At 54.7% G+C, this 17,332-nt stretch overlaps 1 protein-coding gene across 1 annotated transcript in view; it reads left to right on the forward strand.

The window, feature by feature from the left end:
- LOC119510916 (transcription elongation regulator 1-like protein) overlaps positions 1-17,332 on the forward strand; it is a 69,259-nt gene that overhangs the window by 38,091 nt on the left and 13,836 nt on the right. The window contains exon 5 of the mRNA XM_037805344.1: positions 9,766-9,901. Within this exon, the coding sequence (XP_037661272.1) occupies positions 9,766-9,901 (136 nt within the window). The remainder of the gene's footprint in view (positions 1-9,765; positions 9,902-17,332) is intronic.

Below are 17,332 nucleotides of genomic sequence, written 5' to 3' on the forward strand. Positions count from 1 at the left end.
CCCTCTGTGTCCTTCCCTGGTGTCCCCAGGCTGCTGACTGGAGGTGCTGCTCTCAGCAGGTCACCTGCCCAGCCGCCTCCCTCGTCCACCTGGCGCTCAGCCCGGAGCCCCTCCAGTCCAGCTGCTGACCCATCAGGGGCACGGCTGTTGCAGGCAGGCGGGCACCCACCATCGGAGTCATGTGTTTGCAGAATCTGCGTGGGCTTTCTGCCCTCGGGCCCCAGCCGCCCCTGCTGCATCTCTGCACCCTTCACAGGAGCCCACGACACGTGGACCCCTCAGCGTTGGGGTCCAGCCTCACCCGCTCCAGTCCAGGGGGCTGGGGACGCTTCATCTACGTCTGTGAGCTTTTCGTTCTGTTATCATCATGGCCGTATCTGCTTCTCGGGGGCTTGGGGAGGTTAAAAACTTCCCTTTGCTTCCGCCATTACTTTCACTAGTTAGCTTTTGTTTTTCTGCCTTTGTTTTATTTAGCATCATGAGCATTTTATTTTTGTATTTTTAATCTTACAATTTTTTAGAATTCTTTATGCTATGGTGTGTGTGAATCAGGATATCAGGAGCCGATATCCCCAAAAGGAACACCTGGAGGCAGCAAGAGAGGTAAGAAAACAGTTTACAAAAAGCAATGAATTCGATCCAGCGATTGCACTTCTCGGTATATACCCGGAAGATCGGAAAGCAGTGACACGAACAGATATCTGCACGCCAATGTTCATAGCAGCATTATTCACAATTGCCAAGAGATGGAAACAACCCAAATGTCCTTCAACAGATGAGTGGATAAATAAAATGTGGTATATACACACGATGGAATACTACGCGGCAGTAAGAAGGAACGATCTGGTGAAACATATGACAACATGGATGAACCTTGAAGACATAATGCTGAGCGAAATAAGCCAGGCACAAAAAGAGAAATATTATATGCTACCACTAATGTGAACTTTGAAAAATGTAAAACAAATGGTTTATAATGTAGAATGTAGGGGAACTAGCAGTAAAGAGCAATTAAGGAAGGGGGAACAATAATCCAAGAAGAACAGATAAGCTATTTAACGTTCTGGGGATGCCCAGAAATGACTATGGTCTGTTAATTTCTGATGGATGTAGTAGGAACAAGTTCACTGAAATGTTGCTATATTATGTAACTTTCTTGGGGTAAAGTAGGAACATGTTGGAAGTTAAGCAGTTATCTTAGGTTAGTTGTCTTTTTCTTACTCCCTTGCTATGGTCTCTTTGAAATGTTCTTTTATTGTAAAAAAAAAAAAAAAAAAAAAAAAAAGCAATGAAACAGCCTCTGTAAGCTGCACCCCAAGTCCTCAAGCCTGAGGGACAAACATCCTCGGCAGCTTCCCCAGCTTGGCTCCACCCCACGCGTGCCCAAGGCTGGGCTCTCTGGATATCCCCTCAATGCAACCAGAAGACAACCAGCAAAGGAGGGGAGCTAAGGCTGGTGCCTGCCCCGGCCCAGGTCTCCTGGCCGTCATCGGATGATAACCGATTTGGGCACCTCAGCATCACCAGATGGGACTTCCCAAATGAGGAGACCACGCAGCTGCTTCTTAGTCACAGGTAGAGAAATACTTTCCTGTGAGTCACTCAAGGACCACTGCACTGCTGGGAAATCCCGGAGCCGAGCCAAGCCAAGCATCGGAGTCAGGACAGACATGCCGAGCAGGCTCTTGGCCAGTGTCCCCTCTGCAGCATCAGAGGTGATGTGCTCCTGCTGCATCCAGAGGTCTGAGCTCAGTGGTCACTGGGAGTCTGCCTCAAATGGGGCCCAAGGACGGACGGACAGTGGAGAGGCAGGGGCAGCCTCCGAGCTGACAAATGTGTCTGTGCACCTGGTGGTCCCCTCAAGCCCTTCCAGTGAGCCGCGATGGAGGACCCAGGATGGCTGTAGCTCTGGCCCAGTGTCTGACAGCAGATCATCCCATCCCTTCTGCCCAGCTGTGGTCCTGGCATACGGCCAGCGTGTCGTGGCCCTGTGGATAGCGAAGGCAGAACAAGATGGATGAATGTGATGATGCAGAAGGGAACTGACCCTTTGGCAGTAGGGGATGGGGAAAGTCTGCCTGGCCTCATGTGCAGGACTGGGAAGGGCCACAAGGACCACACAGGACAGAGGCCAGATGGCAGGGCCAGGGCTAAACCGACAGAGGTGTGGGGAGGGGAGGACAGGGCTCGCCAGGGCAGGAGAAGTGTGGGGAAGGCTGGCAGGCAGAGCTGGGGGTCCCTGTGTGTCCCCACCCGCCCCCGAGCACTCATCCCGCATGCTGGGAAGTGTTGCCTCTCTGTGAGGGCAGGGGAGCAGCCCTTCCTGCCCAGCTCGTCCATCTCCATGCAGTGCCAAGTGCCAAGCTCCCACCACCAGGCTTTGCCCAGGGCTGTGACTCCATCCCGCGGGGTCATCCTCCTTGAGGCTGCCATCGTCTTCCAGTCCCTGCTCTCCACAAGGGAAGTGCAGCTCAGACAGGACCGGCTGCCTGTGTCCCAGCCCCCGCCAGGCAGTGACCCTTCCCGGGGACCCGAGCCTGCTCCAGTTGATGCACCGATCTTCCTGACAGCTGCCGGAGGCACTGCACGCCATTGCAGTTTCAAGGCCCCAAACCTGGAGAATACAGATCTTTCAAAATTTGTCTCATCTGAGGACCATTTGTTACAAGCGCACAATGCAGTGCCTGAGGCCCCAAAAGGCAAAAAGATTAACAGAAACTTTGATTCCTGTAGAATTTCGTGTTGTGTCTAACACAGGAGTTACAAGCTGGCGGTTTTTTGATGATAAATTCCTTGTCTGTTTTGCCGGCAGAAAGAACTGACTCTCTAGATCCATTAAATCTAATAAAAGATGAGATGTCACCGCTGAACAGAGGACCAGACCCCGGCCTGGGGAGAGCAGGTGTGGATCAGAAGCAACCAGAACAGTGCAAGCGGAGAATCTTCACCATCATCACCTCAACCATCGGCTTCATCGTCATCATTACCATCTTCCTCATCTTCATCATCATCACCATCATCGTCATCATTTTCATCATCATCATTGTCATCATCATATCACCATCTTCATCATCATTACCATCATCATCATCATCATTTTCATTGTCATCTTCGTCATCATCGTTATCTTCTTCATCATCACCATCGTCATCAGCAGCAGGGGCACAGTTGTTGCCTCTGCTCCTGCATGGCTGGGATATAGCAAATATCAAAGCACAGGGCATTGACCAAAGCAGCCTTGCTTTATGAATTCCTTTGATAGCACTGCTCAGTGGCAGCACTCTTCAAGGGGAACAGAACTCAGTGCGAATACATGACCACAAATTCAGGAGCTGGACAAAAAATGGGATGTTAAATCCATGCTGGACAATGTCTCGAAAGAATCCCCTCCTTGCAGGACCAGGGCAGAAGCAGGAACGGTGAGAGCCTCTGGAAATCCTGAATCATACAAAAAGGAAGGCCGCAAACCCACGGCAGCCCCTTCTCTTTACAGAGTGAGAGCTGGAGCTCAGCGACAGTTAATGTGTCTCCAAGGAAATCGCAAGAAACAAGCTCAACCAAGAATCTATTGCGACAAACATTTTTTCACTTCTTTTGGGGCACCACGTCCAACACCGAGCACTGGAGAAAAAATACGTGAATGAGTGAGAGATCAGGCCTTGGAGGAGCTTTCCTAGTGGTCAGGAGGCAGGTGGGAAGTGACTCTTTAACAAAAGCATAATGTGTCACACTGGCTGCAGGAGCAACGTGCCTTGTGCGCCCAGGGGAGCAAACGTTTCGGTTTCTCAGCCTGACCTCACGGGGAGAAAGCCAGGGAGAATATCCCAAGCCAAATGTGGGTATTCTGAGAAGAACCTGTGAGACATGTGACCCACTCCAAACCAACCGGGCTCCTCCAATCGTGGTTTGCAGAGCATGAATGACGCCAGTGGCAGCCTTAGGTGGATCTTCCCGTTGGGGTCTTCTAATAGGGCCCGAGAGCACACCTTGGGCACGTGTCTGAGGTCGGATGCAGGAAGAGGAAGGCCGAGTACAGACCTGGGCCTCTGGGTGCAGCCCCCCATGAGCATTGGCATTGGTTCTGCAATGACAGCAGGTGGAAAGAGGAAGCTCCTGGGATTATAACACAATGAGAGGCAAGTATCACAAACCAGCCCCTGGGAGTTCCTACTGGGGGTGCAGGAGCCGGACAAAAAATATGATGTTAAATCCATGCTGGACAGTGTCTCAGAAGAATCCCCAGACAAGGCCCCCCCTTGCAGGACCAGGGGAGAAGCAGGAATGATGATGTCCGGCATTTGTTTTACATGTCAGTCGGTCCTTCCTTCAGGCGGCACCGGCCCTCCATCGTCCACATGCCTGCCCCACCTGAGCGGAGGACACGGGGCTGACGGGCCTTGTCTCCACAGAGTCTCTGAAGCTCGAGGCTTGAGATAAAGCAAACGAGTCAGCACATGCTCAGACCCATCAAGGCAGGGGACCCCGCGCACAATTGCAGATGCCCCCAAAGAGCTGTCTTTGGATTCGCATCTCAGCGGCCGCTGGCCGATAAGACAGAGCAGCACACAGTGTGCTGGGGGCCTCCTCCACTCAGACCCTCGGGGTGCCCCGTTTCACCAGGACGCGGCCCCTCCTAGGCCAGCCCCCTCCCTCACTCTGCCCCAGCCACACTGACCTCACTGCTGTCTCTAGAACGTCCCCAGAATGCTCCCACCTCGGTGCCTTGGGTTTGCTGAGCCCTGGGCCTGGAATCCTCTGCTCCCAGAGGGCCCTCCACCTCTTCCCAGTATTTGCTCACTGGTGGCCGTCTCCCTCTGGGAAGCTGTCCTGGCCACCTGCTGCGCCAGGGTCCTGCCTGCGCTGGTGACCCCAGGCCCTACCCTCCTCCGGGTTTGTTTGTTTTGAATTCCCTAAGCACGTAGGGTCTTTGAATCCGCCATGTTCACCATGTTCACTAGGTTTGTTTGTTACCCCCCATCTTTCCCTCTAGTGCCCAGAGATGCACCTCCACACTGAGTGCGCCTGAGCTGCCTCTGCCTCGTCTGGGTGGTGACTGGGTCTCAGAACAGCTGAGACAGGTGCGGGGTCTGTTACCCCGACCCTCCTGGGGTCCGGCCTTGGAAGGGGCCTCCTGCCCGGGCCACACTGGGTGAACCAAAGCAGAACTTCACTCTTTGGCCAAAGAATGGAGAAGGGTGGACTCGTGTCCTAAAGGCGCCGTCTCCCGAAGGGGGTGGGCGTGGTTCCTCTAGAGCGGGCCGGGGGTCACATGCACAGGTGGCTGGTGCAGGTGGGCAGAGGGGTTTCGACCTCGGTTCTGACCATGCACGGTCCCCGGTCATGCTGGAACCGCTTCAGAAAACGGCGTCTATATCCCACCCGGAGCGGGGATTTTACTACTATAATGAGCAAAGGGAAGGGAAGGTGAGGGCTGGGGGCTTCGGGTCCCTGCTCCGGGACGGGGCCTCGCCGGCTGCAGCAAGCAGGACCCTGTGGCAGTGTTGAGTTGGGTTCTTGCTGTCGCGCTGCCCGGGGCTCCGGGGCTCTGCGGACGGGACGGCGGCTGCGGGAGCTGCACTGCTCAGCGGCTTCTTGCAAGTGTTTGCTGGCTTTATTTTTCTGGAAATAAGCACAACTCAAGCAGAGATTGAAGTTAGATGGAACAGCTCTTTTGTTCGGACTGCATTCTGGTGGCGCAGACTCGGAGCAGCTCTCCGGGCTGATAAATGCCCACAGCAGCCCCTCCATGAGCTGGAGGGGATTGAAACTCACTGAACTGGCCCAAGTCTCTCCATTCCCAATCCTGCACTCCTTCTGGCATCCACGCTGCTAACCGAGCCCAGGCTAATTAAAGGGCAGAAATGGCCTCCAAGCTGCCTTCTGCCCCGGGAAGCCAGGCCCGGGGACAGGATGGGACAGGGCAGTAGGAGGACAGTGGGGTTGAGGCTGCAAGAGATAGGCTGGTCATTTGCAAAACAAAAGTGATGTCCGTTGGCTGACCCTCCCTGGGGGCTCTGCACAGCCTCTGGAAGGTCCTGCAGGGTCCTGGGCGGCAGCCAGACGATGGCCCTGCCTGGCCGTCAGCAGGCACCCCAGATGGTGGTCGTGCACCCACAGGGAGAGGTGGACGGTGTGGAGGACATGCTGGGGCCCCGGGGAGTAGCTGCCGGTGGTCGTGCCCCTTGCTGCTCGCCCAGCATGGAGGTGTCTCCCGTCCCCTGTGTGGTTGTGGGACCTGCCAGAGGCGCCCGCGAGGGGCACTTCCTGCTCAACACTTTTATGATGAACTTTCATGAAGACAGAGGAGGCCCAGTTATCAAATTCATAGGGAATTCAGGAACGGGAGGCAGAGCTCGTATGTGGAGGGCAGAATCAGCAAGTTTAAACCTTTCAACAGGACAAAAGGAGCAAGAGCCCATTTGGAAGGGAGAATTGCAGCGCTCCGAGGCGTTTCAACATCATCATGTCTGAACCACTTACTTGACCAAAAATGAGGTCCAGAGATTGTGCATGATTTCATGAGGATTTGCAGCAAGACAACCTCCCCTGTGGGGGCTCCTGAGGCCCCGCCAGCTGCCCTCCGATGTCCGCGTTTTTTCCGTGAGACGCCAGTCCGCGGGACAGGAGCCCAGCCTCAGCCTGGGTCAGCTCGCCGTCTCCTTCTCTCCCGCTGCTGCCTTCCGGAAAGGGGGCCTTCCAGCGTCTTCTCTTCCTGAAACGTCCCTCAGATGGTGGCATTAGTGGCAGCTTCAACTACAGACTGTCACACAACCCCTGGCACTGCAAGTCATCATTGCACTGCACGTTTCAGCTCTGGCACGCCTGGCACAGCTGTGGGTTTATGCAAATGTGCAAGTGTTTAGTAAACGTCCCTCTCGATGGCTCCACTGGGATGGGGTCTCCTGGTTTGCACCTCAGCCTCCTGTGCACACACAGACGCTGGTGGGAGAGGGGGAGAAAGAGGGAGGAAGGGAGAAGGGAGGGAGGGGGAAAGACGGAGGGAGGAGGGAGAAAGGGGAGGTGTTGGCCAGGGATAGCCAAGCGCAGTGTCTCCCAGGGAGCACGCTGTCCCGGAGGCTGAATAGGGGAGCACCTACCCTGGCTGGAAGGTTGGGCAAGACTAAGCCCCTTCCAACCTGTCTGTTGCACCTGGAATATTCCCCAAAGCAGTGGGCCAACTGAACGAGGATTCTCCAGGGCAGTGAAACCGTCACCTGATGGGAGGCATGTCCCCACTTCGCTCAGCCAGCAAGGGTCATGGGCACCCCACAAGTGTGCCCTTGGGAAGGCTGCCTCTCACCTTCTGTAGAATTTTCTGTTGGGCTACTTTAATCAGAATCATTGGAAATTACTTTTTGTTAAAAGTATGAAAATTGTTCAACCATAGGAATATCTAAAATATTAAATAGCTGGTTTGCATTTGCTTTTGCCCAACTCTAATTGAACTGATAGCTGAGCAGTTTGGAAGGTGTCCAAATGGTTCTGAACGAGATATTCGGTTGAATGAGCTATGATATGAGATCATCGGTGAGCTGAAAAGATTCCTGTTTATCTTATTTCAAGTTGCAACAATGCAAGCCTTGTTTCCATATGTCTATTTTTAGCTAGTGAGAATTTATTACAAAGACATCCTAATTATACTCTTTGGAAAATGATGCAATTGCAAATCCAATGGTAATTTTCTTTTTTTCAAAATTCTACCTAATCACATAACCAGCCAAGATGTAAGTTCTCCTGAAATAGTTGGTCTATAAATAAAATGCTCAGATGAGCTGAGCAAGCATTTTTCCCCATTGCACATTTTGGATTAGGTGGGATTCGTCTGCAGTGCAGCCCCTGTGAGTGACATGGAATACCACCCACGCCTTCTCCGCACAGACCCCCGCAGGATCGGGGTGGCTGGCCTGGTCCCGGCACTGCACGGCCGTGTGGCCTCGAGCCGATCTCTTGTCCTCACGGCCTCCTCTCCTCTCCAAATGAGGGGCTGTGCTGACCTTTCCTGGTGCCCTGAGGCCCCCGAGTAGACAGACATCCAGGCGGGTGGTTTCCCTGTGAATGGAGCCGATGACCCCGGGCCGCCCCCTCTCAGCACTTGTGACGTGAAGGGCTGGGCAATCCTGCCTGTGGGGGGCTTTCCAGTGTGCTGTGGGCTGTTGGCAGCACCTGGAAGCCAGTAACACCTTCGCAGTTGTGACGACAGGTGTCTCCAGCCATTGCAAATGCCTCCTGGGGGCCAGGCGCCCTCAGCTGAAAACCACGGTGCTAGACTCATGTCAGTGTCAGAAAGGCGGATTGCTGGAGTGAGGGACTGAGAACCGGGCATCCCGGGAGCTGGCTGGCGGAGGTGCAGGCAGACGCACACTTTTAGAGCCTACATCCTTGTGATTCCTAGAGCTCTGAGTGCACAGGACAACGTCCAGTCTGTAGATGGCAGAGGGACTGATGTCTTCTTAGTGATTTCTCTGTATGATGTCCAGGTCCGGCCTGACCCTGGTGCTCTAGATGATAGCACGCCGTGGGAACGGGTTTGTACCTCTTTGTGAACAGTCAAGGACCGTGGGACCTGGTCATGGTTGGGTGTGGGGGCAGAGCCAGGTGGGGGGAGAATTGGTGGCCCAGTGGCCCAGGGGGCAGGGCCAGGCCCAGCAGAGGGTCTGTGTGGTCAGAGCGAGGTTGCTCTCAGGCCAACACAGGCCAAGGCCATGTCACAGCCGAGAACAGCACCGTGTCCACGGGGAGGGTCGACCTGCCCCAGGTGGGGCAGAAATCAGATGTGAGACCAGCAGTGTCTACATCTGGACCAAACGTTCCCTCCCAGTAGCAGGCATTTGGTTCTTTAAAGAGAGGTTCCCAGATGCTTCTAGAAGGAGTAGAATCATAAAGAGATCTAGCATGTGACCAGTTAAATAAATTCCTGCAAAGCAGATTTGGTGCTCCATAAGGGTGGGTGTTCCCCCTCCCTTCGGGAAGAGTAGGAGCCCCTTCTGTGGAGGGGGAACTCTCCACGCTGGCCAAGCCAGCTTGGGGGACACCTGTCCACCGGGCCCATTGGGCCAGCTCCTGCTGATGCCCAAGGTGCCTTACGCCTCAAACTGGGGTCGCCCCGGTGCTGGGGGAGTGGCTTCCTGAGGACCCCCGAAGGTCCCACCCTCCACGTTCTCTGCAGACAGCCCCGGAAGACCCCCAGCTTCCCCTTTGAGGTTCAGGGTCATGACGATGCTTTCCCCACTCCGAGCACCGACAGTCCCATAGCTGTCTTCCACCCGCTTTTCCAAGATGAAGTGCTCTTTATAGAAAAGTAACCAGGTGTGTGCTCCCGTGGGAAGCCCAGTCCCTCTGCGCCTCCTTGAAGACCACATCCCTGCAGCGGGATGGGGGGCTGTGTCTTCCTTCCCATGGACCGACGGGGCACGGGGGCTTGACATGAGGCTCGCAGCCCGGGAGGGCACCCTCGTGTCCGGCTCCCGCTCGCCCCTTCCTCTTCTCTCCCTGCTCCCAAGGATGGCCAGCGGGGCTCCGGCTTCCATCCCAACTCCCAGCCACCGGTGCAAGAGAGTGTCTTGCAGCCTGCATCCCCCAGTGCACCAGGGAAGAGCCTGTAGAAGTCTCTGCCTTTTGCTGGGCTGATGTGGCCCAGCGTTGAAAGGGGTTTTCCCAGAATCTCTGCTTTTCGGGAGCTGCCTGGGGGGCTTGGAAGGTGAATGGAGTCTAGGTGGGTCTCCAGCGGCGTCTTCACCTTCCTCTTTGTGTCTTGTGCCCCTCAAGGACCGAAGGCCACGCCAGCCCGGAGCCAGAGGAGGCAGAACGGGGGGACAAGGCCGGGCAAACACCACCACCCCAGATTCTCCTGCCCTTGGAGGAGCGTGTGACCCATTTCCGAGACATGCTCCTGGAGAGAGGGGTAAGGAAACCCCTGCACGGGTAGCGAGTGCACAAGAAGAAACAGCGCTGGCCTCAGAAGTGAGCCACTGACTGTCACCCCCACCCCCGAGCCTGAGGGACATTTTCCCTACTGGAATTGAGGTTGCGGATGGTTTGAGCCAAAGATGACAAAACGAGGGGCAGGGCCAGGCTTTGAGAGGCGCGGGGGCTGGGGGGTGCGGGAGAGCCTGGGAGAGGGGAGCGGGGAGTGGGCGGGTCTGCCTGGAGAGGGGCGGGCAGTGGGGTTGGGTGTGCAGGGCCCCCCGCATGGGGGTTTCCTCCTGAACCCTCGGAGGGCAGCTGCTTACCTTACCCAAGGGCCGTCAGCCCCCACGGGGAAAGGCAGCTGCTCCTCAGAAACTGAGGGTATCTTCATTGGAGCTGATTTCTGAGTCTCTCTTTGAATTTAGGAAAAAAATTATTTATAATCAAATGTCCTTCCAATGACTTTTATTTCCTGCTTTGGCTTTTGGGTGTACAATGAGCCAGATACAATATTTCAGCCCCGTTGCATTTCTTTGCAAAATGGGAAGGCACGTGGAAGGTAGTAATGGGAACTTCTGCACGACGGGGATTATAATGCAGCTCTCAGTGGCCTCATTTGTGAAAAGCTAGTGTCCCCTGCAGCCATTGCCCCTCCCAGCTGCTCCGCCAAGCGGCCGAGGTGTGCAGGCCGCAGAGAACAGGGACGTGTGGCCCAGTGGGGCACCCGCCCTTCCCAGAGCAGGGGCAGCGCGTGGCTCCTGCAGGGACAGCCTGGGGCTCCAGCATCGGTGCTGGGCAGGCCCTGAGGGTGCAGGGAAGCCCGGGAGCACCCCGCTGCAGAACTGTGAGTCGGAAGGAACCAATCCCACCTGCTGCCTCTGTGGGAGACTGCACTTTCCTTGCACCATGAATTTCCACGCGTGCATCTGCAGGTCTATTTAGTCATTCGCTCAAACGTAAAACACAGCCCCCCGGGAACCAGAAGGAAAAAACAGACTTGTAAACTCATAACTACAATACAGTGTGTTGAACCATTAAATCAAAATAGATCCCAAGTAACACAGAGGAAGAAAAAGGAAATAATGACATGAACACAGGCACGCGCGTGCGCACACACACACCGAAGACACACACCATGCAAACACAAGCACACCTGCGTGCACACACGTGCATATGCCACATACACACATGCACACACATGCACACACACACTATATACACGTGCTCTCACATGCACATGTGTACACACACACCCCCCATATACACAAAAATATCCCAGATATGGATAGATGGCATTTTTTAAACATGATTTTGTAACTATTTATTAAGCTAAAATTTCATTTTAAGAAAGCACCGTATTCCCTCCGTCCTGCCCCGCCTTTCATTTCTTTCAAGCCATAAAGATGGAATCACAAATCCCTCGCAGGGAACACCCCGTGAACAGCTTCCACAACAACCCGCACCCGGTGCGTCCGCCGGACCCAGCGAAGTCCGCTTCGTTCTGCCCCAGTCAGGCATTCTCCAGTGTGCTCCGCCTTCCCCAGTGCATGTAAACAAAAGGCATCCACATAAAATCCCTGAAGGTCTGTAACGCACGAGAATGATGAGCAGCCGGGAAAAGGTAGTGTGGGCCGGTGCTCCGGGCTTCCCAGCCTCAGGGCCTCTCCGGACCACGGTGGAGGAAAGGATCCTCACATTCCGCTCTCCAGATGGCACGGGCGGGGGTCTGGGGCACGTGCGCCCCGCCAAGTCTGCCCTGGCAAAGCAGGGGGGTGGCTTTTCCCGCTGCAGTCAGACCGGCCTGCTGGTCTCATGCCGTCCCCATCCCCACCGAGGCGGAGCAGGGTCCCGCGGAGGACAGTCCGCCCACCCCAGGCAGCCTCCTGCCCTGCGTGTCCTGCGCCTCTCCCCACTCCTGGCCCGGCTGCCTGGATGCCCCCACCCCGGCCTCTCGAGACCCCCTCGGCCTGCCCAGCCGAGTTCCTTGCCACGCTGCTGCCAGACCACAAGCTCCTGGAGGCCGGGGCCCCTCGGCCCCCTCGGGATGCCCAGGCCAAGCACACAGTAGGGGCTTCCAGGCTTCCCTGGGCTTGCTCAGCATTCCTGTGGGGGCTGCTCTGGGCACAGGCCTCCTGTCTGGTTCACACGCCCCACTCCTTCCAACGCCCCAGACCTGCGGCCCCCCAGACTCGCGGGCCCCCAGAACCCCGGGCCCCCAGTCCTCGGCCCCCCAGGTCCCCCAGCACAACACCAGCTTCAGAGCAGGTCCACGGAGCATGTGACTGAGGAGCTTCTCTGAAAACAGACTCACCTGGAGGCAGCTCTTGGTGGCTTTTACTTTTATTTCCTTCCAGCCACTTTGCCACAGAACGGCACAGAGCAGGGTTTATGGGGTATCACGTGTCTGTGCTGCAGCCGACACCCCTGCCCCACGGTTTCTGATAACCGGATCCCCTCCGTCTCTGGACATCAGCGGGTGCACTCCTGATGCTCCATTGAGTTACTGGGTCTGCAAAACGTCCCCACCCTTTACCGCCCAGCCTCTTCTGATGGCAAGGGTGCTGTGGAAATATGTAAAATTTCAAGTTTCTAGATCAACCTCCCCCGTCAGCTCTGGTTAATCTCTTAGCAGGATACAGGGCCCAGCCTCCTTGAGACATGAAGATGCTGCTAACGTTTGAGAAATCTTAGCAAACATTTGTCTCCTTTGGAAGCCAGCCAGACCTGATTTGTCAACACCATGTTGAGCAGCGGTGGGGGTCAGTGCTGGCTGAGCCTGCCCTTCCCTCGGACAGCAAGGGGACAGCACGGGGACAGCGAGCTCAGCTTCTACGGTCTTTGGAATTTATCCCAGTGGCCTTGGTTAAGAGCGTTTACTAATGAGATTCCCAAGTGCATCCTTGGCTCGTCGAGGTGCTGATTCGTTTCAGCCTCGGTTCTTCAGGACTGATTCACTTGGAATTGTGACGCGTCAGCCTTGTTGCACTTTTCCCCGAGAGAGGGGGGCTGGGGTGAAGCCCAAACCCCCCAGCCTAGGAGGATCGGAAGAAGGAGCCACACGCAGCTCGTGAGTAGAAGAAATCAATCTGAACTTATGGTGAAGACGATAAAGCAATGCCACCATTTATGACTTTTTGACTTTACAAAATATGCCAGCAGATTTTATAAGTTACGCGTGCTCGTGACAATTTGATAGTGAAGCCTGTGAGATTTCAAGTTGCTTAGAAAATGCTGCATAGAAAGGTCAGTTTTTCATGGGCTGGGTGATTAATCAGGTTTTTTATTGCGTTCGTTCAGTACTTTGGTTTAGAAGTTCGTGTGCTCATGGAATGATGACGCTGGCCCGGAGGTTTCTAGGAGTCCAAAATGGCCATGGTTGGGACTGGGTCATAGAGACTGTGGACTGGGGGCAGTGACGATGGTTTTGGGTTTTTGAGGTATGAGTGATGATTCAATGAAAGTTTTCTGTTTACTTTTGCTTTTTGTTTTACTATTACAAACTACCATGGGGCTTTACTTTAAATTTCAGTCTACAAAGGGGCAGGTTTAATTGAATATCAGGGTATTAATTTAACCCTGCCTTTGTGGATAAGTGAATTAGAGATGTGTTAAATTGACACACATCCCTTGGAAGCAGGGACCGGAGAATCAAAGTGGGTTGGAGAAACCCAGGTTTTGATTCAGGGGCTCCAGACGTGTCCCCTTGGGATCCCTCTGTGGGTGCCCTTGGCCAGCTCCGTGCTGGGGTCAGCCTGGGAGACTGAACGCTGGCCCGTGGGGCAGGAGGACCCCTGGGGTTTGGGTTGGCATCTGTGCTAGACTGAGAGCTTCAGGGTGCACACTCAGCCTCTCCCACACTGAGGCCGGCTGTCATCAGGGGCTCTCGTTCCAATGTGTTTGCCAAGGACACCAGGCTCCCCGAGGACGTCCTCCAGTGTCCTCTCCGTCCATCAGTGCCACCCACCCCCATGACCCCTGATTGCCTGCCCTTATGTCATGTCCCTGTGGCTACTCTTCAAAATCCTGCAAGGCACACACCAATGTCTCTGATAAAATAAAATTATAATATAAAGGCAATGCAGGCTTATCATAGAAAATTTGCAAAATAAAAAGAATATAAATAAGAACAAAAAATAACCTAAAATCCTATGCTAAGAGACAATTACTATTATCAGTGGCATAGATTTCCTCCCAGTCTATTTTCCTGTGGGTAGAAATTTGAAATCGATAATATCAAGCATAAGCACGTCTGTCTTATAGGATGAATCAATATTGAACTACAGTTGAACATGTGTGAACCAATTTTTTTAATGTAGTCGAACTCATAAGGTTCAACTTTATTTATAAATTTGTAAACTGCTTTCTCCCTTTAAGCTTTTTAAAAATATGATTATAAACTCTTGGAAAACATTTTTGATGAAGGTATAATGTTCAAGTCTTTTTCAGTTCAAAGAGCTGCCATTTTCCTTCCTTTACTCTATTTCCCAAGTTTGCTCTTTCAGTTAATACTTTGGTGATCATATTGGTACATCAACTTTTGTGTGTTTTTTTTTGGGGGGGGGGGTTGTCTTTTTTTTCTTTTTGCATATAAGATTGTCTCTTACATGCTATAAGCATTTGACCTAGATTACCAAATTGCTTTTGAGAAAGTTTTCAATACACTTTAAGCCCCCGTTAGCTGTATTTTAGAGTCCCTGGCTGGCTCGAGTCCCTGGCTATTTGTTTGTTAGCATACTCTACCAGCATTGATTGCTAAGAAGCTTAAATGCTGCTGTTCATTATTTTTTGGAATTTCAATGTTCGTGCCCTCTGATCTGCGTGTTTCTCTTGGCCTCAGTGCCGAGCCCCTCTTTCCTGGATGTCCTGCCCTTTGCCCCTTACCTCCGGGTTGTTGCGTCAGGCCGTTTCTGTTGGCGATTGGAATGAGCTCGAGCTCTGAAGACGGCCGTGGGGGGCTCCTAACCTCTCATGCTCATTTCTAGAATGGGATTAACCCCAATGTGATAGTAACCCTCACGAGCCAATCGGGTGACTATAGTGTAGGGGATAACAGTGTGGAACATTATTTTTTAAAAACCTGAAACAAGAAAAATACCCGGAATCCCAAGAGCTGTGGGATAAGGGCCCCTGGGTCCCGGGTGTCGGGAGAAGTGGGCGAGCAGCAGCTGCCCTGCCCTGGCCCTGGGCTGGCCTGGGGTTCACCTGTATCATCAGCAAGTCCTTTCCCAGGTGTGGATGGACGTACGCCCCCCCCCCCCAGGGCAGCTCTCCACCAGGGGCTGGGGGGCTGGGGGAAAGCCCCAGGGCCCATCCCTGGGTGGGTCGCTGAGGCACGGTCAGCCTGTGCTGTGGGCCTCACCTGGTGTCCCCCAGAGGCCACCTGCCCGTTTACACACCTGGACCTCCAGGTTTCCTGCCCTCCCCGGATTCTTCTCCCAAATGTGCCACCTGCACCCCAGCCCTTGACTCAGGTGGGCTTCGGGACATCCTAGAGGAGGACGGAAACCTCACTCGTCCCCAGGGGCAAGGTGGGGTGTGGCCTCACCCCCAAATGTGGCTTCTTGGTCTGGGCTTTGGCCCTCCCTGCCACCTCCGAGGGCAGGGAACCCCAGAGGCGGAAGGAGAGGAGCAGCTGAGCTCCAGGGACTCTGGGAAAAGGACACCCCGCTTTGCTCTCAGTCCAAGCCTTCTCCAGCAGAGTCGGGGGACGAGGAGGAGCCAGAGGGGAGGAAGGACATTTCGAGAGAGAGAGGAGGGCTGGGCAGGGTTCCAGAGGAAGAAACTCGGCCCTCACCAGGGTTGTGGGAGATGGTGGGGGCTGAGGTGGTCGGAAGCAGGGGGGTCATGGGGTGACTGGGCTCTGGCGGGGGCTGGGGTGCACTGTGGACGGAGGGGGAGGCTCCGGGGAAAGAGGGGTGGGGTCTGGAGAACCTGGAGCAACCATGAACAAGGGTCAGTGGCCAAAGTCTCCGCCCAGGGGGGCAGGTTCGGGCTGGGGTGCTGGGAACCCCTTCAGGTGGCCCAGGAGACTCCCGAGAGGCTGTCACCTGCGCCCCCACCTCCTCCACTCGGGAGAAAGTGCCCCTGCTCCTCCTTGCTGAGACCTTCAGGAAAGTTCCCTGAGACCAGGAGAATCAGAAAGGGACGGGGTCAAGCAGGGAGGGCAGGCGGGGCAGAGGGCGGGAGGCACCGCCGTAGCTTCTCCCCTGACCTGGCCCACAATCTCGGCAGCCGCGTCCTGCCGCCCCCTCTGCCCAGGAGCCGACGGGGAGAGCTTCACGTGCCTTCTCATCCAGAGACGATGTCACTGCAGCAGGCTGCTCCTCTCTGCGGGACTTCAACATTCAAAAAAATTAGAGGAAAATTTCTAATTTGATTAACACTCCGTGCTCCAAGTTCAATGTCGCCATTTAAAAATACCGAGGAAGTGAAGGAGCAAATGCATTTTTCCTGATAATCAAATTTGGCCCAAAACATAAGCTCCTGGGTGACTATATGTGCTCGAGATGGAAATTAGCCCCACACTGGAGGCCATAACCCCAGCCCCGTGGCCCTGAGCAGAGGCAGCAGCTGCTCTCTCGGGGGAAGAAGATGAAGCAGTGATGATGTGAGAAGATGGACGGACACAGACAGACAGACAGGCCCACGCAGGGGCTGCACTCCCACAGGTGCCTGCAGAGCGAGTGGCCTCCGAGCTGGCACCGGCTCTGTCCGGGACGCGGGCGTTGGAGGGGAGCCCGTCACCTCTGGCGTTGACCGGCACGCGGGTGGGGTCCTTTGCAAGGCCCGAGGATTTAGCCTCCAATCCAAGGCTTGGCGGGAGCTGCCCTTCGGCTGAGCGTCATCTCCCGCTCCGGCCATTAGGGCCCTTGGCCTTTTCTGTGAACCAAGGATTTGAAAAACACTTGGAATAGCTTTTGGCTGTGGAAGAGGAAAGCAGCTGACAGCAGGCTCCGGCACCCGCTGCCCATGGTCTCCCCAGTGGGTGGTGGCCTCAGGGGTGAAGCTGCTGGGCCCCGGAGCTGAGCGGGTGGACGTGACCCCACTTCGTGTCCCCCCACAGACTCCCTCAGACGCTTCACTTTTGCTGAATCCGTTTTCTCTAGAGTTGACTTGTCCCCAGGAGTAACGTAAGGTGCTTTCTCTCAGTTTGGGAGATGATTTTGGTGAAGCTGGGAGTGAAGTTGGAACCATGTTTTACTTGGTTTTGTTTTATAAGGTCAAGGTGATTTTCATTCTCAATGCACAAAGTCTTTGTCAGCTTCCAGTGGATCGAGGGGTGATGTTTTGGATAGAGAATGACAGAGCATTCCTGGGACAAGCTTTGGGGGGCTCTTCACAGCTGCATTGTCCAAGCACCCCAAGTGGGTGCTCAGGGGAAGGCGGGGCCCATGTGGGGGGCTGCTCAGGGCTCAGCCAAGCCAGG

Source organism: Choloepus didactylus, chromosome 15, assembly GCF_015220235.1.
Source record: "Choloepus didactylus isolate mChoDid1 chromosome 15, mChoDid1.pri, whole genome shotgun sequence".
NCBI classification, from domain to species: Eukaryota; Metazoa; Chordata; class Mammalia; order Pilosa; family Megalonychidae; genus Choloepus; species Choloepus didactylus.